This window comes from Bufo gargarizans, unplaced genomic scaffold (genome assembly GCF_014858855.1).
Source record: "Bufo gargarizans isolate SCDJY-AF-19 unplaced genomic scaffold, ASM1485885v1 original_scaffold_1301_pilon, whole genome shotgun sequence".
NCBI classification, from domain to species: Eukaryota; Metazoa; Chordata; class Amphibia; order Anura; family Bufonidae; genus Bufo; species Bufo gargarizans.
The window spans coordinates 1-23281 of NW_025334299.1; the positions used below are offsets into that span (position 1 = coordinate 1).

At 48.8% G+C, this 23281-nt stretch overlaps 1 protein-coding gene across 1 annotated transcript; it reads left to right on the plus strand.

Annotated features, from left to right (window-relative positions):
* Positions 1-1877: 1877 nt before the first annotated feature.
* On the plus strand, positions 1878-9767 carry LOC122923170 (nuclear receptor-binding protein-like). The gene is made up of 13 exons (XM_044273895.1): positions 1878-1980; positions 2101-2160; positions 5512-5595; positions 5741-5799; positions 6031-6129; positions 6394-6526; positions 6608-6710; positions 6835-6885; positions 7098-7233; positions 7312-7365; positions 7927-7990; positions 8072-8127; positions 8204-9767. The coding sequence occupies exons 1-13, from the start codon at positions 1878-1880 to the stop codon at positions 8300-8302; spliced, it is 1101 nt and encodes a 366-aa protein (XP_044129830.1). The 3' UTR covers positions 8303-9767.
* The last annotated feature ends 13514 nt before the right edge of the window (positions 9768-23281 follow it).

The window sequence follows — 23281 nt, forward strand, 5'->3', positions numbered from 1 at the left end:
AGAGCTCTCCCGGATGTGATGGAGTGTGCAGGTGCAGAGCTCTCCCCGGATGGATGGGTGTGCAGGTGCAGAGCTCTCCCCGGTGGAAGGTGCCGATCTCCCGGATGTGATGGGTGTGCAGGTGCAGATCTCCTCGGATGTGATGGGTATGCAGGTGCAGCTCTCCCTGGATGTGATGGGTGTGCAGCTGCAGCTCTCCCTGGATGTGATGGGTGTGCAGCTGCAGCTCTCCCCGGATGTGATGGGTGTGCAGGTGCAGCTCTCCCCGGATGTGATGGGTGTGCAGGTGCAGAGCTCTCCCCGGATGTGATGGGTGTGCAGGTGCAGAGCTCTCCCCGGGTGTGAAGGTGCAGATCTCCCCGGATGTGATGGGTGTGCAGGTGCAGATCTCCTCGGATGTGATGGGTGTGCAGCTGCAGCTCTCCCTGGATGTGATGGGTGTGCAGGTGCAGCTCTCCCTGGATGTGATGGGTGTGCAGCTGCAGCTCTCCCTGGATGTGATGGGTGTGCAGCTGCAGCTCTCCCCGGATGTGATGGGTGTGCAGGTGCAGCTCTCCCTGGATGTGATGGGTGTGCAGGTGCAGCTCTCCCCGGATGTGATGGGTGTGCAGGTGCAGCTCTCCCCGGATGTGATGGGTGTGCAGGTGCAGCTCTCCCCGGATGTGATGGGTGTGCAGGTGCAGCTCTCCCCGGATGTGATGGGTGTGCAGCTGCAGCTCTCCCCGGATGTGATGGGTGTGCAGCTGCAGCTCTCCCCGGATGTGATGGGTGTGCAGCTGCAGCTCTCCCCGGATGTGATGGGTGTGCAGCTGCAGCTCTCCCCGGATGTGATGGGTGTGCAGCTGCAGCTCTCCTCGGATGTGATGGGTGTGCAGGTGCAGAGCTCTCCTCGGATGTGATGGGTGTGCAGGTGCAGAGCTCTCTCCGGATGTGATGGGTATGCAGGTGCAGCTCTCCCGGGATGTGATGGGTGTGCAGGTGCAGATCTCCCCGGATGTGATGGGTGTGCAGGTGCAGAGCTCTCTCCGGATGTGATGGGTGTGCAGGTGCAGCTCTCCCCGGATGTGATGGGTGTGCAGGTGCAGAGCTCTCTCCGGATGTGATGGGTGTGCAGGTGCAGCTCTCCCCGGATGTGATGGGTGTGCAGCTGCAGCTCTCCCCGGATGTGATGGGTGTGCAGCTGCAGCTCTCCTCGGATGTGATGGGTGTGCAGGTGCAGAGCTCTCCTCGGATGTGATGGGTGTGCAGGTGCAGAGCTCTCTCCGGATGTGATGGGTATGCAGGTGCAGCTCTCCCTGGATGTGATGGGTGTGCAGGTGCAGATCTCCCCGGATGTGATGGGTGTGCAGGTGCAGAGCTCTCTCCGGATGTGATGGGTGTGCAGGTGCAGCTCTCCCCGGATGTGATGGGTGTGCAGGTGCAGCTCTCCCTGGATGTGATGGGTGTGCAGGTGCAGCTCTCCCTGAATGTGATGGGTGTGCAGGTGCAGATCTCCTCGGATGTGATGGGTGTGCAGGTGCAGATCTCCTCGGATGTGATGGGTGTACAGGTGCAGAGCTCTCTCCGGATGTGATGGGTGTGCAGGTGCAGAGCTCTCTCCGGATGTGATGGGTGTGAAGGTGCAGCTCTCCCCGGATGTGATGGGTGTGCAGGTGCAGAGCTCTCCCCAGATGTGATGGGTGTGAAGGTGCAGCTCTCCCTGGATGTGATGGGTGTGCAGGTGCAGCTCTCCCCGGATGTGATGGGTGTGCAGGTGCAGGTGCAGCTCTCCCTGGATGTGATGGGTGTGCAGGTGCATCTCTCCTCGGATGTGATGGGTGTGCAGGTGCAGCTCTCCTCGGATGTGATGGGTGTGCAGGTGCAGCTCTCCCCGTGTGATGGGTGTGCAGCTGCAGCTCTCCTTGGATGTGATGGGTGTGCAGGTGCAGCTCTCCCTGGATGTGATGGGTGTGCAGGTGCAGATCTCCCCGGATGTGATGGGTGTGTAGGTGCAGCTCTCCTTGGGTCTGCTGGGTGTGACGCTGCATGTACCACCACTTGTATAATATTACGTGCTCCCTCCACTCCCAGCCGTTCCATCCACTCATTGACTTGTCTCGTTTCTCTCCCGCTTCGGCCGCTCTGTTTCCACACCAGTCTTTCATAGGATTTTTGCTAATGGTGAGATGACTCTTCAGCTCCTGTGATGTTTCTGTTGTTGTATCTGTGTTCAGCTTGTAGCACTCGCCCATGTAACATGCCATCTCCTAGAGCATTATGGAGTCATTTCCCTTTGCCGAGCCTGGTTACATGGGTGATTGCAGCTCTGAGGTCAGGGGGTCTGCTTGAACGAGGCCGCTTGTCCTTCCCTACTGGCCTGGCTTTGCAGATCAGAGCAGGGCTTCCACGGCTTTGTTAGCTGCTGAATTACGTAGCTCCGTAGCATGTAGGAGCCCCTCCATGTGTGCATGTCCCCTGCCCCCTATAGATGGCTTCTCTTTAACCCTTTCTCATCTTCATTGCATTTCCACCCTCCTGCTGCAAGGATCTGGGGGTGGGCAGGGTGGCCTCTCGGGCTCCACTTCAGCTGCTTGCTTATTGATGCTGTGCTTGGTTTGGGGGGGGTGAGGAGGTGCTGATATTGCTGGAGGCTCGCTCTCAGGTAACGATGGTCACGGCTGTACACGGGGGTCTGCAGTGAATGGCGTCCAGACTGCTGCCGTGTGCGGATATTACGGATTGTCTTTAGTTGTAGAGTGAACTCCGTTTTCCATAATTGTGATTTTGATTTTTAGCCATTTTTCTTTTTTTGTTTGTTTTTTATGCTTTTACCTACCCAGAAACCATCAACAAGCTACTGCTGCTGAACGTTACGATGCACCACATAATGAAGGCTTAATAACGTCACGTGTTAACGAGCGAGGTCCAGTCTTAAAATCACACACATAATACTAATAAGAGATCAGTCAACAGCAGCTGGTTGGGTTTCAGCAGATGAGTAAACATGAACTGTTTGTAGGTGCGTTGATGTGACCATGTATAGACACAATTATCAGACCTCCTAACGTTCTGAGGCGCTCCTCTAGCATGATGCGGTCTCTGCTGCTCCCGATGTAGGTGTCCTGATAATGATTGGAGTAGTAGTTGTGGACATTTCATGTCTGCCTTCAGTCCCTCTGCTTTGGACACAAACTCTTCTGCTCTGAGTTTGGGATCATCATATTGAGGGGTGGGGTGCCTAGACCTACTTCTATGATAATGGAGTAGATGTTTACTAGCTACTAGGAGATGACATTATGATCCCCTCAAGAAGTTGAGGCCGTGCTGTGAAACCACCGCTGATCGGCATGTTCTTCTTCTGGCTTCACTGTATCGGGAGAGTAGCCGCACCTTGGCGGGTCATCCTCACAATTGGTGATGTACCTTGCAGTTCTCTTCTCCTTCTTTCCCAATCACGTATAGTGAAGTGTCTCTTCTAAGACATATTTAGTCCTGACATACGGCATACTGAAAACATTTGGGGAACCCGAGTATATCAGGATGGCTCTGAATTTCTGGTTTTGTTCAGTATGGCCATTTTCTTCCTCACAGTGAGCAGGTTCTCTAGTCATTGGAGACATCTTATCTTGTGTGTCTGGTCAGATACTACAGTATTGCAAGGCCCGGCCCCTGCCATCGGTATATGTCTGCTCCAGCCAGAGGGACAGTGATGTACGGAAGAGGTTGCTTCATCTCCTGTCTGCCCACTGGTAATTTTCCTGGGAATCTGTATGAGCGAGCTTTGATCTCGATTCCCACCTCTGCTCTGGAGTTGGTTCTGGTTGGTTGACATAGGCTATGTTGAGGACATGTGGTTCCTTGGTAACTAATGAAGGTTGGTGAAATTAGATCCCGTGGTGGTTTTTGGGTGACTGGTAATCATTGGAATGAGGAGACCCTGTATTTGTTCCTGGATGACTAGTGAAGGTCGAGTTGAGGAGACCTGTGGTGGTTCCTTGGTGAGAAATGAAGGGTGGGGTGAGAAGACCTGTGGTGGTTCCTGTCTGCCCACTTACCGCCCACTGGTCATTTTCCTGGGAATCTGTATGAGCGAGCTTTGCTCTCGGTTCCCAGCTCAGCTCCAGAGGTGGTTCTGGTTGACTGACACAGGCTGGCCTGAGGAGATGTGTGGTGGCTAGTGAAGCTTGGGGAAATTAGATCCCATGGTGGTTTTAGGGTGACTGGTGAAGATTGGAATGAGGAGACCCTGTATTTGTTCCTGGATGACTAGTGAAGGTTGGGGTAAGGAGACTCTGTATTTGTGCTTAGGTAACTGGTGCAGTTGGGGTGAGGAGACCCTGTGTTTGTTCTTAGGCGACGGTGGCAGTGAGGAGAACCTGTGTTGTGTCCTGGGTGACTGGTGAGGGTTGGTGTGAGGAGACCCTGTGTTGGGTCCTGGGTGACTGGTGAGGGTTTCAGGAAAGGAGACTTGTGTTTCCTAGGTGACCAGTGAAGGTTGAGGTGAGGTGACCCCGTGGTGAGGTTCCTGGGTGACTGGGCAAAGTTGGGGTGAGGAGATGCTATTGTGGTTTATGAGTGACTGGTGAGGGTTTGGGAAAGGAGACCTTTGGTGATTCATGGGTGACTGTTGGATATTGATGTGAGGAGACCCTATGGTAGTTTCTTAGTGACTGATGAAGGTTGGGTTGAGAAGACCCTGTGTTGGTTCCCAGGTGTCTGGTGAAGGTTTGGGTAAGGAGACACTGTATTTGCTCCTGCGTGACTACTGAAGGTTGGGGTGAGGAGACCCTATGGTGGCTTCTGGGTGACTGGTGAAGGTTGGGGTAAGGAGAACCTGTGATGGTTCCTGGTGAAGGTTGGAGTGAGAAGACTTGTGATGGTTCCAGATTATGCAAATTTCTCATGTACTGTGGCGTGTATTCAGTGTGGAGATCCATGTGAAATCCTCCACTTGCTTTCAATGGGAATTCTGCATGGCGGTGCAGACAGTCACAGATCTTCTTTTCACGGAAATTAAAAGTGACTTTTCACTGCTTGACCCGGTTTCCATGTGGCATACAACCAGTGCGGATATAAATAGGGCTAATCCGCATGCGAATATGAATTTGCAAATCCTTGGCAGAAATCCAAGTGGCAGCCTCCAATCAGTGATGACCAGAACACACATCAGCTGTCCTTGACCCAGAAGAAATCGCCTACTGGGTCTGCACACAGCTCCTATGACCTCCTCCTGGCCGCAATTACCACAGATGCTCTTCAGGTGACTCTTCTGTGATGACCACAAATAGTTACCATGATGACGACACTCAGACAGTCTTCATATGACCACATGGAGGCCTGTTGCTCTTGCTGCTGTCGATACGATGTGACTTTCCCCATCCTGCAGGGGTGGTGTATGTAATGACTGGGGGTGGTGAGGATCAGGATCCAGCATTGTGCCTTGTTTTCTCCAGGTTCTTGCTCTGTTATAGTTTTGATGACGTGGCTTAATTTTTGTGCAGTCGATTGATTGTGGTTTATTCCTTTCTCCAGTGGCCCCAGATACCATCAACAACCATGTGAAGACGTGTCGTGAGGAGCAGAAGAACCTGCACTTCTTTGCACCTGAATATGGAGGTAAGTGGCAATTGTGCCGGCACAGTCCCCGGTGCATGTATGTGGCTGGATGTTCTCCTGGATTTACTGAGCTGGTTCAGGAGTGTGTTGGGTCTGAGGGGGTCACACTTCAACCTTCAAATGTTCACCATCATGTCTCTTACAGAGGTGACAAATGTGACCACTGCCGTGGACATCTACTCTTTCGGGATGTGCGCCCTGGAGGTGAGGTGACTTCAGAGCTCGTACATCATGATGTTAGGGTTGTTTAGTTTGTATACTCTCAGGCTTGCCGCCCTGTCGATGCATAAAATCCAGAATCATGCGAGTGACTGGAGGTGTTGGGATCCTGAGTAATCTGCTCCATGTGGTGGGATGATCCCTTGTAATGTGTAGCCATCATAATAAACTCAATATATTCCCTGCTGCCCGTAACTGTGGCCCTTGTGTCTGCAGATGGCAGTTCTGGAGATCCAGGGGAACGGAGAGTCGTCGTATGTGCCCCAGGAAGCTATAAACAACGCCATCCAGTTTCTGGAGGACCCTCTGCAGAGGGTGAGTATCCACTTCAGCACCCCCCCCCCCCCCCCCCCCCCCAAACTCTCCCTCTGTGATTTTTGACAATGTCACCATCATACATGATGGGCTGGTTGCCTCTGCCCGTCTCCATGATGGCCTGATGGTACATGATCCCTCCATGTGTCTTATGGTGACAAGGGAGATGACACGTCAGCTCAGCTCTGTGCTTAAAGTAGTATGTAATCTATGAGACTCCATGTCAGGGCTCTGACCTCAGTGGCATGCGTGTGTTTATGGTAGGAATTCATCCAGAAGTGTCTGGAGATGGACCCCAGTAAACGTCCCAACGCCCGAGAGCTGCTCTTCCACCCAGCTTTGTTTGAGGTGCCATCTCTGAAGTTGCTGGCGGCTCATTGCATCGTGTCTCATCAGCGTGAGTGGTCTGTCCTCTAAACCGTGCCTCTGACGACCTCTTTCTTGGTGCTGTTGTTTGAAGCCTCCTTTCCCCCTTCAGATATGATCCCAGAAAATGCCTTAGAAGAAATGACGAAGAACCGGGACATGAGCGCCGTCCTAGCCGAGATCACACACAGTGACCGGGTTGGTGTGAACATGATGTGAGTATCCGTGGATGGTCCTGATCTACGTATTATCGAAGTCTACATATAGTCTGGCTTTGCATAGTGTCCTGCTCTTTGTATAGTCCCTGTCTACATGACACAGTTACTCTTTGTTCCTCAGGTTCTCACAGTCACCGGCTCTGGAGCTGGACAAGTTTCTAGAAGACGTCAGGTAAAGTTTCTATTGAGCTTCTGTGAATGGATGTCAGCGGCTTGTCCCCCGTAGGAAGAATGGAAGTGTATATGACATGTAGGACTGCTGGGTGTTGTAGTGGGTAACGGCAGGGGAGGATGTATGCTGTAACAGATGGGAGTCAGTATTTTTATCTACGAGGAAGCTGCTGGGTGTTGTAGTTGTTCACTGCCTTATTCCCTGTCCTGTAGAAATGGCATTTACCCCTTGACCGCATTTGGAATTCCTCGACCTCAACAGCCACAGCAGGAAGTGGTGAAATCTCCCGTCGTCCCTCCCTCTGTGAAGACCCCAACTCCTGAACCAGCTGAGCTGGAGACACGAAAGGCAAGTTGTAGGTTTGATAGTTATAGACTGGTCACTGCCTTGATCCACAGAGCTTACAGTTTTCTGTGTGTTGTGCAGGTGGTTCAGATGCAGTGCAACATTGAGTCTGTCGATGAAGGCACAAAGCACCACGTAAGACTCCCAACTGTATAATGATCTGCTTCCTCCTCACTCTCCTCTCAGTGACCCGCTTCCTCCTCACACTCCTTTTATAGTCGGTGACCCGCTTCCTCCTTACTCCCCTTTTATAGTTGGTGACCTGCTTCCTCCTCACTCTCCTCTTGGTGACCCGCTTCCTCCTCACTCTCCTCTTGGTGACCCGCTTCCTCCTCACTCTCCTCTTGGTGACCCGCTTCCTCCTCACTCTCCTCTTGGTGACCCGCTTCCTCCTCACTCTCCTCTTGGTGACCCGCTTCCTCCTCACTCTCCTCTTGGTGACCCGCTTCCTCCTCACTCTCCTCTTGGTGACCCGCTTCCTCCTCACTCTCCTCTTGGTGACCCGCTTCCTCCTCACTCTCCTCTTGGTGACCCGCTTCCTCCTCACTCTCCTCTTGGTGACCCGCTTCCTCCTCACTCTCCTCTTGGTGACCCGCTTCCTCCTCACTCTCCTCTTGGTGACCCGCTTCCTCCTCACTCTCCTCTTGGTGACCCGCTTCCTCCTCACTCTCCTCTTATAATCTTTTCACTCTTTAGGTGACGTTATTACTAAAGCTGGAGGACAAGCTGAACAGACACCTAAGCTGTGACGTATTACCCAGTAAGTACCCACTGGAGAGCACAGTAACATGTCCTGCAGGGCCTGGATGGGTTCCTCATGCTATGACCTCTCTCTCTGTAGATGAGAACATCCAGGACCTGGCCATGGAGCTTGTGCAGCTGGGCTTTGTCAGCGAGGTGAGGACCCTGTGTAGATGGAGTCAGGGTAGAGCTGTGTACAGCTCCCAGTGCTAACCTTGCCTTCATGTTTCAGGCCGACCAGAGCCGACTCACCTGTTTACTTGAAGAAGCTTTCAACAAATTCTTTTTTGCTCGGAATGGAAACATGATGGCCGTTACGGTGTCATCATAGCAATTAGTAGCATCAACAGGCTGGACTGTTACCCGAACCGCTCTGCAGCTGAGCATCCACCCTCATCTGTCATTTCCACTTCCCTGCTGCCCGGAACAGTGCAGAACGCAGGAAGAAATCTCGCCCATCGTCATAAGGAACACAAGATGCCAATTGCAGTATGCTAGCTACAACCTCCATTCTGTGCCTGCCAGATACAGAAGTCTGTACACCTGCAGACTCTGGACTCCTTGGGCTGGACGCAGAGGTCAATGCTGGTTTGGTCAGAGACTCGGGGCAATTATGGCTAGGAAAAGAGGTTCACAGCAGTTATTTGGCGGTTTCAGGACAGTCTTGACAGATGCCAGCTTGACTGCAGTCTCAGGACTGTCCTGGCAAGACACACAGGTCGATAGTAGCATGACTAAGATCCTTGAGATGTCCTGTTCAGACACTGAGGTTTGTGGGATCAAGACTGCAGTTTTTGGACTGTCCTGGCCCAATACAGAGGTCGATAGTAGCGTGACTGCAGACATGGGACTGTCCTGGCAGGACACAGATGTCGATAGTAGCATGAATAAGGTCTCTCGCCTAGACTGGCCCAACTTAACGGTCAATAGTAGTGTGACTAAGGTCTCTGAACTGTCCTGTTCAGACACTGAGGTTTGTAGTATCGTGACTGCAGTCTCAGGACCGTCCTGGAAGGACACAGAGGTCGATGGTAGCATGACTATGTTCTCTCACCTATGCTGGCCGGACTTGGAGGTCAATAGTGGCGTGACTGTGGTCTCTGGATTGACCTGGCCACACATCCATGTTCTTCACACAGTTTACACCACGGTAGTATTCTGTTAGTCGTACATGATGCCACTCCCTCGGGGATTTAGGCAGAGAGGAGTAAGCAATGGTTCTTTCTGTTGGCGAGTACATTATGTTGGGGCTCCATGCGGTTATCTACGCTCTGCCGTCTTTTACCTGTGGGTGATGGGACAATCATATCTTGCTATATCGGGGGGAGGGGCAGCATTGCACAGTAGAGGGGGGGACCATGGCTTCCTGCCAGCCTTGTCTTGCTTTTCATCCAGCCCCTGGATGACGCCTCCTAGTGCTAAACTGCAGCTTCATGTGTAGTGTTTACAGCCGTGATTGGTCCAGCTTTGTGCGGTTGTGTGATATCGCTGGTGATTGGCTGATAGTTCTGCAGAAATAGGGTCGGGGACGTGTGGCTCAGCCACTGGTTGGGACCTTGGTGTCGGAGGACGAAGTGGTCAGTCTTGTTATGTGAGGAGGCTGCATGAGCGAGGGCCCCGATTTACGGACGTGGCCTGTATTAACTGCTTCCATGCTGTGAGGGCGGAGACGGCACTAGCTTTGCACACTATGAACCTAACGTGTATATCTTTACGTGATGTCATCTTCATTTTGAAACGAATAACTCTTTAGTTGTTTTTTTTTCTTCTTGTAAATAAAAGTTTGTTGTATTTAACTGCAGCGTCTTGTAAAGGTGAAAAGGGGATGATGGTGGTTATTGTTCCTGGTCAGAGGTGGTGGTGACACCTCCTGAACAGAAAAACAAGGACCTTTTCTGTGGGGGGTTGTTGGTGAAGCCTCCCAGACAGACATGGTGGGGGGGGGGGGGGTGGCATTTCAGAGACGGGTTGTCCCCCTTCACGGGCTGATAACTGGACGGGCGGTGGTCGACGATATAGCAGGTCGATTGCTGCTCATTGAGCAGATTTTACACTGGTCGTTATTACTGCCACCGTAAAGGTCCTGATACATGGGATGACGCCAGACTGTAATAAGCTCCAATGTAGAAACTTGATTGGCGCTCGTTAGAAGGGCCTTCTTATACCGTCCGATGCAAACTGTGGAATAAGAAGATGACTTGGTCCACGTGTTGTCTGCTGTCGACATTGCTTACAGCGGGAGGCGTGCTGCCAATGGCGAGGATTTTCAGGTCAACATATAAGCATAGGGATCCATGATGCTGTGAGTTCTCGTCTGTAAACCAGTGGTCGGTCCAGGACACATGTATGTAATAGGCTCATGTGGAAGTAGTCTAAGAAACATCTCTTACAAATGTCACCCTCCACCTGCAACAGAAAGGGCTAAGGCTTCCTCGAGTCCTCATACAGTCGACCAGTAGGGTTGAACCAAGAAATACAGCCCATTCCTCTGGTCACTGCGCAGAAGACATTTCCGCTGCTCCAGAGTCCAGTGGTGGTGTGCTTTACACCACTCCATCCAATGCTTGGCGGTATAAGACTTACATGTGCAGTGCCCTGGATTGGGGTGTGGGACACACAAAGCTACACTGGTTCCCCAGGACACCGTCAAGGTGTCGCCACATGTTGCTGCTCTCTGGAAGGGCGTGGTGAACCCCAATGGGAAATAAGTCCAGAGAGTCCAGGTCTGCAGTAAACCAGTCTGTAGCTCAGTACTCTGGGTGGCTCCTTTTGTTACAGGGCTGGTGACCCATGGTCTGTGGCTTAACGACCCCATATCAGCATCTTCTTCTGGTCACTCATACTGACTGGCATGAGTCCCCCTTCCAAACACTGGTCCCTAACGGCAGCACACTGGGGGCTCTGACTGCTCTCCTTATATACCATTTCTAGCTAGACTAGAACCTTCTAGTGCGAGGGATGGAGTGGAGAAGCTCGGCACAAACAATTACAAAGTTACCACTCCCGTCTCTCATAGGCTTACATTAGACATTCAATGATACTCAATGGCAATGACACTGCAGTTTTTCCAGACAAAAAAAAGTTACCAGACATTCTAACGATCAGTCTGTCTGGGTTTGGTGGTAAACAACGTCTGGATTTTTCCCTCCAATACATGGTCTTCATTAAACCCTATGGCAGCTCTGGATAATTACCAGCTTCTCATTCAAAGTCCCAAAAGTCTCTCAGTATTTATTAACCCTTTCCACAGAGTCTCACAAATACAGTGCAAATGAACAGGATATATATCACACCATACATATAGCTACACCGTATTAAATAGTGCATGTTAACCCTTTCAAGTGAAATAAAGTTTATTTATAATTTAGCATAGGGGAAATAGGAAAATGTCCAGACGTCAGAGTGTCCCCACTTAAGAGCACAACACTTCCTTTTCCCTGACAGAAGAAAACAGAGTGCCCGTGTGACAGTGCCTGTACAGGGAGTGCAGAATTATTAGGCAAGTTGTATTTTTGAGGATTAATTTTATTATTGAACAACAACCATGTTCTCAATGAACCCAAAAAACTCATTAATATCAAAGCTGAATATTTTTGGAAGTAGTTTTAGCTATTTTAGGGGGATATCTGTGTGTGCAGGTGACTATTACTGTACATAATTATTAGGCAACTTAACAAAAAACTAATATATACCCATTTCAATTATTTATTTTTACCAGTGAAACCAATATAACATCTCAACATTCACAAATATACATTTCTGACATTCAAAAACAAATCAGTGACCAATATAGCCACCTTTCTTTGCAAGGACACTCAAAAGCCTGCCATCCATGGATTCTGTCAGTGTTTTGATCTGTTCACCATCAACATTGCGTGCAGCAGCAACCACAGCCTCCCAGACACTGTTCAGAGAGGTGTACTGTTTTCCCTCCTTGTAAATCTCACATTTGATGATGGACCACAGGTTCTCAATGGGGTTCAGATCAGGTGAACAAGGAGGCCATGTCATTAGATTTTCTTCTTTTATACCCTTTCTTGCCAGCCACGTTGTGGAGTACTTGGACGCGTGTGATGGAGCATTGTCCTGCATGAAAATCATGTTTTTCTTACCTTGCAGACTTCTTCCTGTACCACTGCTTGAAGAAGGTGTCTTCCAGAAACTGGCAGTAGGACTGGGAGTTGAGCTTGACTCCATCCTCAACCCGAAAAGGCCCCACAAGCTCATCTTTGATGATACCAGCCCAAACCAGTACTCCACCTCCACCTTGCTGGCGTCTGAGTCGGACTGGAGCTCTCTGCCCTTTACCAATCCAGCCACGGGCCCATCAAGACTCACTCTCATTTCATCAGTCCATAAAACCTTAGAAAAATCAGTCTTGAGATATTTCTTGGCCCAGTCTTGACGTTTCAGCTTGTGTGTCTTGTTCAGTGGTGGTCGTCTTTCAGCCTTTCTTACCTTGGCCATGTCTCTGAGTATTGCACACCTTGTGCTTTTGGGCACTCCAGTGATGTTGCAGCTCTGAAATATGGCCAAACTGGTGGCATCTTGGCAGCTGCACGCTTGACTTTTCTCAGTTCATGGGCAGTTATTTTGCGCCTTGGTTTTTCCACACGCTTCTTGCGACCCTGTTGACTATTTTGAATGAAACGCTTGATTGTTCGATGATCATGCTTCAGAAGCTTTGCAATTTTAAGAGTGCTGCATCCCTCTGCAAGATATCTCACTATTTGTGACTTTTCTGAGCCTGTCAAGTCCTTCTTTTGACCCATTTTGCCAAAGGAAAGGAAGTTGCCTAATAATTATGCACACCTGATATAGGGTGTTGATGTCATTAGACCACACCCCTTCTCATTACAGAGATGCACATCACCTAATATGCTTAATTGGTAGTAGGCTTTCGAGCCTATACAGCTTGGAGTAAGACAACATGCATAAAGAGGACGATGTGGTCAAAATACTCATTTGCCTAATAATTCTGCACTCCCTGTATAGACGGAATCTCCATGACAGCCAGGTAAGAGTGCCTTCACACATGGCAGATTTTGTTGCAGGAATTTCTGCAGCAGAAACTGGTTCCATTCACCTGAATTGGGGTTGTTTTGGTGCGAAGCACATGGACAAAGCAAACCCCATACAGATGAATAGAACAGATTTTTCAGTTGCAGAAATTTCCTGCAATAATATCTGCCATGTTTTAAGGCAGCCTTATAGTCCTCACAGTCTTCGTGGTTGTGCTCTGTAGTCACTGTTGTATCTCCAGGAGGACATTTTCATGGTTGGATTGATCTGCTCAGGTTTTTCACAAGGAGTTTAATGGACAAAACTGCGGTGTTTAATACATATGTGAACCGTCCACATTCCATAGAGGCTGCATCAAAGACGCCCTCTATGTGAACAAACCCCTAGGAACTATTGACATACATGGCCACCACCGGTAGATCGTGTAGGGTTGGTGGTGAACAGCTGGAGGACTGCACATGATAGCAGCTGCAGACAACAAGCCTGGAGGAGTTGGACTGTTCTTGTGTAATAGTTTGTAAGTTCACCTGCTCCGATCCAGAGACTATACCAGTCACTCAGAATCGCAAGGACAAGTTTGAATAAAAGCAAAGTTCAACCGCGGTGGCAAAACTGATGGGGAGCGTGCTCTGTATCTATAGTGTACAGTACAGACCAAAAGTTTGGACACACCTTCTCATTCAAAGAGTTTTCTTTATTTTCATGACTATGACAATTGTAGATTCACACTGAAAGCAAAACTACGAATTAACACATGTGGAATTATATACATAACAAAAAAGTGTGAAACAACTGAAAATATGTCATATTCTAGGTTCTTCAAAGTAGCCACCTTTTGCTTTGATTACTGCTTTGCACACTCTTGGCATTCTCTTGATGAGCTTCCAGAGGTAGTCACCTGAAATGGTCTTCCAACAGTCTTGAAGGAGTTCCCAGAGATGCTTAGCACTTGTTGGCCCTTTTGCCTTCACTCTGCGGTCCAGCTCACCCCAAACCATCTCGATTGGGTTCAGGTCCGGTGACTGTGGAGGCCAGGTCATCTGGCGCAGCACCCCATCACTCTCCTTCATGGTCAAATAGCCCTTACACAGCCTGGAGGTGTGTTTGGGGTCATTGTCCTGTTGAAAAATAAATGATGGTCCAACTAAACGCAAACCGGATGGAATAGCATGCCGCTGCCAGATGCTGTGGTAGCCATGCTGGTTCAGTATGCCTTCAATTTTGAATAAATCCCCAACAGTGTCACCAGCAAAGCACCCCCACACCATCACACCTCCTCCTCCTCCATGCTTCACGGTGGGAACCAGGCATGTAGAGTCCATCCGTTCACCTTTTCTGCATCGCACAAAGACACGGTGGTTGGAACCAAAGATCTCAAATTTGGACTCATCAGACCAAAGCACAGATTTCCACTGGTCTAATGTCCATTCCTTGTGTTCTTCAGCCCAAACAAGTCTCTTCTGCTTGTTGCCTGTCCTTAGCAGTGGTTTCCTAGCAGATATTCTACCATGATGGCCTAATTCACATAGTCTCCTCTTAACAGTTGTTCTAGAGATGTGTCTGCTGCTAGAACTCTGGGTGGCATTGACCTGGTCTCTAATCTGAGCTGCTGTTAACCTGCGATTTCTGAGGCTGGTGACTCGGATGAACTTATCCTCCGCAGCAGAGGTGACTCTTGGTCTTCCTTTCCTGGGGCGGTCCGCATGTGAGCCAGTTTCTTTGTAGCGCTTGATGGTTTTTGTGACTGCACTTGGGACACTTTCAAAGTTTTCCCAATTTTTCGGACTGACTGACCTTCATTTCTTAAAGTAATGATGGCCACTCGTTTTTCTTTACTTAGCTGCTTTTTTCTTGCCATAATACAAATTCTAACAGTCTATTCAGTAGGACTATCAGCTGTGTATCCACCTGACTTCTCCACAACGCAACTGATGGTCCCAACCCCATTTATAAGGCAAGAAATCCCACTTATTACACCTGACAGGGCCCACCTGTGAAGTGAAGACCATTTCAGGTGACTACCTCTTGAAGCTCATCAAGAGAATGCCAAGAGTGTGCAAATCAGTAATCAAAGCAAAAGGTGGCTACTTTGAAGAACCTAGAATATGACATATTTTCAGTTGTTTCACACTTTTTTGTTATGTATATAATTCCACATGTGTTAATTCATAGTTTTGATGCCTTCAGTCTGAATCTACAATTTTCATAGTCATGAAAATACAGAAAACTCTTTGAATGAGAAGGTGGGTCCAAACTTTTGGTCTGTACTGTACGTCCATGCTATGCGACACATCACACACAGCATCGGGACAAATCCATTTATTGCCCAAGGTTTCTCGATGATGTGAAGATTTCAGCTTCTGATCAGTAGTGATACGTCAGATCACCTGGACTTGTATTTTCTCTTGAAGACATTTCACTAGTCACCTGACTGTCTTTCTTAATTAAAAAGACTTGTACAAGAAATCTCTGGCATAAATACTGGTGACTCATGCTTCAGTCAGCATAATCTGTTTATTATAACGAACACTAGGTCAACAACCTCATGGCGGTGAGATATTTATTGCAATTTGCATGACTAAAACTATTAGGTCTCATTTAAACTGCCTTGGGAGAGGTGTTAGAACAGCATTGTAAGTGGCAGACAATAGATATCACACTCCTCCATCGCTGTTCAGGCTTGGTTTCTCCAATTTGACATAAATAACTTGCCCTCATGTTGGTTTTGATAAACAAATTATTTTGACTGAAGCATGAGTTACCAGTATTTATGTCGGAGGTTTCTTGTACAAGTCATTCTAATTGAGAAAGCTGGTCAGATGTCTAGGGAAATGTCTTCAAGAGAAAATACAAGTTCGGTTGTTCTGATTTATAAATACCGGCGCAACATAACCTGGATGAATGAGACCTTTTACAGACATTTCAGCCACTTACGGAAAAGCCCACAAAATAAAACGAGTAAAGCGCTGGCCAGAACCATTGTTCGATTGTGGTTGGTCAGAGCTCTCTGAGGTCATAATGAGACACCACATTCCACCCCTTACTGATCACCATCACTTCCAGATGAGGCTAGTTACAATGTTAAGACCTACCTTGAATCTGGAGTCTACCTAACCCATCTCCAGAGCCTTTACCAGCTGTGTAATGACTTACAACCAACTGTTCACCAGCTGCTCCAAGGACCGGTAACATGACCCAATCATAAGATTGTAAAAGCATGTGCCCCAAGAAGGGACCTCAGGACGTTGAGATGTGCAGCTGGTAAGGGCTGCACGTTACGTGGCTTTTCCCTTGTAGCATCCAAGTAGTAGATGCAGTTACTCCTCAGGAAGAGGAGTCACCAGGTCCTCCAAGGAGAGGATGGAAAGAAATCTTGAATTCCTTTGACCTACAAATGGGGAAACTCAGGTCTGCGTTTACTAAGCCCGGCTATTAGATCATTGAAGTGATTTGGCCCAAATTTATTAAAATATTTTATCAAGTTTCTGACACGGGTAATACCAAAAAATTACGTAAATTTGGGTCACAGACTAAAATTCTGATGTTCTTATTGTGCGGCCTCGTTAATAGATTCCAGTGATCCTTAGTGTTTTTCGGAATTGGTTCCCGTTTGAGAATGTTGCAGTAATATCGCTCCTCTCTCACAGCATAATGCCAGCCGTTCCGTGCATCGGGGGCCACAATTTGCGGCTCCAGCTCATCCTATCGCACCCTGTTTTATCGCCCCCCCCCCCCCCCCAGTACACACTTAATTTTTTCTAATGTTTCTCGAAATCCTCTTCATTAAGTATCTATGTGCTCCGTGTCTCCAGGGCTTCAGAAGCAGGCACACAATCCGTTATCCTTCTTTTGCTCCTTGTAAGCAGAGGGTTAATGAGAAATAAGATAGAGGAGACTGCAGGATCAGACAACACAGGGATTGTTTGTAGTCTGTTACCATGGAGACCTTGCTCTGCATGGGAACTGTAGGCACAACATGGGAGGATATTTAATAAACACAAGATTGCAAATTTTTGATACATTTGAGAAAAAAATATTACTAAAGGGGTTCTCCAACTAGTTGTAACTGTGATAGCCTATCCTTTGGATATCAGCATCTGATCGGGTACCACACCCGGGACCCCCGCCGATCGGCAGCTCGAGAAGGCCCGGTTCTCCTATGAGCGACGCAGCCTTCCCGCTGTTTAACCTAGGCCAGTGATGTCATGACCATCAGTCATGTGAATGGTCTGAGCCACACCCAGGCCATGTGACCGATGGTTGTGATGTCACTGGCCTAGGTTAAGCAGCAAGAAGGCTGTGAGGCTCACAGGAGCTGCCACCAATGGACTGATAGCACTGCGGAGGAGGGGAGGGGCTGTGGCCACTGCTCCACCAATCAACATGGAGCTGCCATCCCCGGCAATTAACCCCTCAGGTGCCGCACCTGAGGGGTTAATTGCCGGGGATCGCAGCGCCATGTCATAGAGGGCGGGTGCTGGGTATGTGATACCGCTGCCTACACTTAAATTAATGTGTTAATTATATTCATTGGTGGTGGAGTGCGCCCCCAGCCCCCCCAGTATTATAACTATTATAATAATTGGTGGCGCAGTGGCCACAGGCGCCCCCCCCCCGCCATTGTTATATTCATTGGTGGCCACAGGGGCCCCTCCCCTCCTCTTCATTCATTGGTGGCCACAGGGGCCCCTCCCCTCCTCTTCATTCATTGGTGGTGCAGTGGCAGCTTCCGATCGGAGCCCCAGCAGTGTAATCGCGGGCCTCCAATCTGTTACCATGGCAGCCAGGACGCTACTCCATGGTAATCCCCCTGCTGCTCTGTGCACAGCGCAGCAGGGACAGTGCGAGGTCCTAGTCGCCCTAATAGGACAAGGAATGAAAAGATCCCAGGGCCTAGCCCCTAAGGGGGGAAATAGTTATAAAAAAATTAAAAGTCTACAAAAACACCAAAATACTAACAGTTTCAAGCGCCCCCTTTCCCAATTTTACATATAAAATATATAAACAATAAAAAAATACATATTACACATCACCACGCCCGAAAAAGTGCAAACTATTAAAATATTTAAAATTATCTCCTGTGCGGTGAACGCCTTAACAGAAAAAAAATGTAAACGCCGTGATTCGCCATTTTTTAGTCACCTTGTTCCCCCAAAAAATAGGATCGGACTGTTCTATTATGGGCCGGACGTTCCATAAAATGCGGAATGCTCGCAGCTTTTTCTGTGTTTTATTTTTTTCGCGTGGTATCGAATCTGAATCAAAATTTTGGTATTGTGACAACCCTAATCGGACCTTCTCAAATAGCTGATCGGTGGGGGTCCCGGGTGTCGTACCCCATGAGATGCTGATGACCTCTCCAGAGGATAGGCTATCAGTTACAAATAGTTGGATAACCCTTTTAATATCGGTTAGACAGCCAGGAAATGGATGCAAAATGGCCATGTGAATGAGGCCTTGTACCTACCCCCAAGTCTCCCACCACATGTCGCAGTGTCCCCTTCGGCAGCCCCCGGTCAGCCTTACTCCTGCTTTCTACCGCAGCGGCTCCTTCCCATATTCTTATCTGCGTCTCCACTGCCTGGCAATAACGCTGATGGTGGAGTGAGGTCTTCTCCAGTTTACCATGAGTCACTGGCTAAAACCCTTAGGCCTCATGCACACGGACGTTTTTTTTTGCGGTCCGCAAAAAACGGGTCCCGTAGTTCCATGATCCGTGTCCGTTTTTCCTTCCGTGGGTCTTCCTTGATTTTTGGAGGATCCACGGACATGAAGGAAAAAGTTGTTTTAGTGTCCGCCTGGCCGTGCGGAGCCAAACGGATCCGTCCTGACTTACAATGCAAGTCAATGGGGACGGATCCGTTTGACGTTGACACAATATGGTGCCATTGACTTTCAATGTAAAGTCAGGAGTCCCTTTTATACCATCAGATCAGGGTTTTCTCCGATCCGATGGTATATTTTAACTTGAAGCGTCCCCATTACCAAGGGAAAGCCTCTATGTTAGAATATACCATCGGATTTGAGTTACATCGTGAAAACTCAGATCCGACAGTATATTCTAACACAGAGGCGTTCCCATGGTGATGGGGACGCTTCAAGTTAGAATATACTAAGAACTGTGTACATGACTGCCCCCTGCTGCCTGGCAGCACCTGATCTCTTACAGGGGGCTGTGATCCGTACAATTAACTCCCTCCCCAGTTTTAATGTCATTGGTGGCCAGTGCAGCCCCCCCCCCCCGGCCCCCCTCCCTCCCTCCACTGTATTAATTTCATTGGTGGCCAGTGCGGCCCCCCCTCCCTCTACTGTATTAATTTCATTAGTGGCCAGTGTGCGCCCCCCCCCCCTCCCTCTATTGTATTAATTTAATTGGCACTGGCCACCAATGAAATTAATACAATAGAGGGAAGGGGGGGGGGGGCGCACAAATGAAATTAATACAATAGAGGGAGGGGGGCCGCACTGGCCACCAATGAAATTAATACAGTGGAGGGAGGGAGGGGGGCCGGGGGGGGGGGGGCTGCACTGGCCACCAATGAAATTAAAACTGGGGAGGGAGGGGGGTTTGGCCCCCTGCTGCTTGGCAGCTCCTGATCTCTTACAGGGGGCTATGATACGCACAATTAACCCTTCAGGTGCAGCACCTGAGGGGTTAATTGTACGGATCACAGCCCCCTGTAAGAGATCGGGTGCTGCCAGGCAGCAGGGGGCAGTCATGTACACAGTTATTAGTATATTCTAACTTGAAGCGTCCCCATCACCATGGGAACGCCTCTGTGTTAGAATATACTGTCGGATATGAGTTTTCACTAAGTGAAAACTTAGATCTGAAAAAGCTTTTATGCAGACGGATCTTCGGATCCGTCTGTATGAAAGTAGCCTACGGACACGGATGCGGATGCCAATCTTGTGTGCATCCGTGTTTTTCCACGGACCCATTGACTTGAATGGGTCCGTGAACCGTTGTCCGTCAAAAAAATAGGACAGGTCCTATTTTTTTGACGGACAGGAAACACGGATCACGGAGGCGGATGACAAACGGTGCATTTTCCAAGTTTTCAACGGACCCATTGAAAGCCAATGGGTCCGCAGAAAATCACGGAAAACGGAACAACGGCCACGGGTGCACACAACGGTCGTGTGCATGAGGCCTTACAGAAATGATTTCACCGCCATGTTGTAGGGAACAAACCCCTGGGGCGTTTATAAAGTGATGCCAAGAGGCAAAACGAGGAACGGCCCAGAAGTCGTCATCACTATGGAGAAGGTGACATTTCTGCAGGAACATCTTCAACACTGGGAGGAACAGATCACAAGATTAGCTCGGAAGGAGGAGGCCAGCAAGTGACCCGAGAAAGCTCTGAATCCAAAAACGAAATGTCTCCATGGTGGCCGGATCTGAAACATATGAGATAATTGAAAACTTCTAACCTCTTCACTGCCCCAGCTATTAGTGGATGATATGGAAGATGGAGGCATCATTTGTCCCCCCTACCACTGAGAGCGTAATCTGGAACGTACAGGGTTAAGAAGATAATTGAGTAAAAACTATTTCTGCTTCTGCTGATCTGATTTGTGACCCAGGACGTCACCACAGATGGCCCTTGGTAAATGGTCCAAAAATGAAGCTTCCTCAGGAAAGTATTTGGCTGTACGAGGCGGCGCGTGATCTGAACGCCATGTACACACGTCGGCTTCTCATTCGGAGGTGTACGCACTGCAGTCAGGTTCTGATTGGAGACAACCCCTAAAAGCGCCATGTAATTGGATGGATTTCAGTGTAAGGCCTCTTTCACACTACCGTTTTTTGTTTCCATTTTGAGGGCCGTTTTTTGCGTTCCATATACGGTCCGTATACGGAACCATTCATTTCAATGGGTCCGCCAAAAAAACTGAATGTACTCCGTATGCATTCCATTTCCGTGTTTCCGTATCTCCGTTCCGTGCATAGATAGAACATGTCCTATATTTGGCCGCAACGTTCCGTGGCTCCATTAAAGTCAATGGGTCCGCAAAAAAAACGGAATGCATACGGAAATGCATCCGTATGTCTTCTGTATCCATTCCATTTTTTGCGGAACCATCTATTGAAAATGTTATGCCCAGCCCAATTTGTTCTATGTAATTACTGTATACTGTATATGCATACGGAAAAACGTAATGGAAAAACGGAACAGCGGATCCGTGAAAAACGGACCGCAAAACACAGAAATAGCCATACGGTAGTGTGAAAGAGGCCTTAGACTGTAAGGGCAGGTCCCAGAGGTTTTAGGAGAAAACTTCTGGGGGCGCGGGGAAGACCTCAGTAGACATAAGTTCTGTCTTCTTCTGGCTGGAATATCCCCTTTTCCTGGAGAGAACCTTAAGATTTGAAGCTCACAGACAATTGTTTAGGGATCATACGTAAACTCTATGACGAGACAATGTCCAAGCTCTATGGAGAAATGTGACGCCCGGGACATGCTGTCACACAATAGCGGCACAGTAATATGCAACTCTGGCAGCTTTCCTGAGTTCTGTCCTTTGCAGATTCCCATACCCATTCTGATTCCCATGTACTCTCCAAATTCCCCTATACTCGACTCCTCTGCCCCTCTAGATTTCTCTGTATTCTCCAGAATCCTCTGCCCCCTCTAGATTCCTCTGTATTCTCCAGACTCCTCTGCCCCTCTAGATTCCTCTGTATTCTCCAGACTCCTCTGCCCCCTCTAGATTCCTCTGTATTCTCCAGACTCCTCTGTCCCTCCAGATTCCTCTGTATTCTCCAGACTTCTCAGCCCCTCTAGATCCCTCTGTATTCTCCAGACTCCTCTGCCCCCTCTAGATTCCTTTGTATTCTCCAGACTTCTCTGTCCCATCTAGATTCCTCTGTATTCTCCAGACTTCTCTGCCTCCTCTAGATCCCCCTGTATTCTCCAGGCTCCTCTGTTCACCTCCATACTATGTACTATCCAGATTCCCCTATACTTGACTCCTCTGCCCCCTCTAGATTCCCCTGCATTTGCCAGACTCCTCTGTTCCCCTCTATAATCATATGTACTATCCAGATTCCCCTGTACTCCCCAGACTCCTCTGCCCCCTCTACATTCCTCTGTATTCTCCAGACTCCTCTGCCCCCTCTAGATTTCTCTGTATTCTCCAGACTCCTCTGCCCCCTCTAGATTTCGCTGTATTCTCCAGACTCCTCTGCCCCCTCTAGATTCCTCTGTATTCTCCAGACTCCTCTGTCCCTCCAGATTCCTCTGTATTCTCCAGACTTCTCAGCCCCTCTAGATCCCTCTGTATTCTCCAGACTCCTCTGTCCCTCCAGATTCCTCTGTATTCTCCAGACTCCTCTGTCCCTCCAGATTCCTCTGTATTCTCCAGACTTCTCAGCCCCTCTAGATCCCTCTGTATTCTCCAGACTCCTCTGCCCCCTCTAGATTCCTCTGTATTCTCCAGACTCCTCTGTCCCTCCAGATTCCTCTGTATTCTCCAGACTTCTCAGCCCCTCTAGATCCCTCTGTATTCTCCAGGCTCCTCTGTTTTCCTCCAGACTCCTATGTACAATCCAGATTCCCCTGTACTTGACTCCTCTGCTCCCATCCAGACTCCCTGTCCCCCTCCAGAGTTCAGTGTCCTCCTTCCCACCCCACTTTCCTGTTTGTCTTCTGCTTCAATCATGTCTATACATTTTATTATATGCATCACTAGAAGTAGTAATATTGAGGTTAATATTTCCTGACCAAATTGCCTTCTTATGTTTCATCCTTACAGAGTGCCTCGTGAGGCTACAGATAGTGAGAATCTCCTTGATAACAAAAAACCTTGTATATATGATGGAAACGCAACGTCAACTCCATTACTTAAAGACTGTGAGAAAACGAAGGAATGTTATACAATCAGCAGGAGAACCCATCAAACCAGGACAAGTCCCTTCCCAATGAGTCAACTGGAGCCTGTAAGACCAAAACTTCCGAGAGCACCAGAAGTTGCCATCATATGTGAGAGGGCCACCTTCCTCTGTGAAGATTTCCTCCAAAGACTGGAAGAACATATCACAAGATCATATCCAAAGACGGAAGCTACAAATCATCCGGTCCCTTAATAAAGTCCAACTGCGGCCAACTCCACTGACTCAGTGACCACTTTATGAGATTCATCATGAACTTACTTGCAGGGACAACATCATGTCCACCAGACAGGATATAAGATAATCAGAAGACTTGTCTACTACCTTCAGTGTCAGAAGGAAGTGGTCACTATAACGTAGGAGTTTAATAAAACCTCTCTGGAGGGCCCTTGT

Excerpts from the sequence above, each read along its gene's own strand:
- LOC122923170 (XM_044273895.1), top strand. The coding sequence starts at position 1,878 with ATGGGTGTGCAGCTGCAGCTCTCCTTGGATGTGATGGGTGTGCAGGTG. Across the intron at positions 1,981-2,100 it reads GATCTCCCCGGATGTGATGG|TTCTCTCCCGCTTCGGCCGC; the intron begins GTGTGTAGGTGC and ends GACTTGTCTCGT. Across the intron at positions 7,991-8,071 it reads AAGCTGTGACGTATTACCCA|ATGAGAACATCCAGGACCTG; the intron begins GTAAGTACCCAC and ends CTCTCTCTGTAG.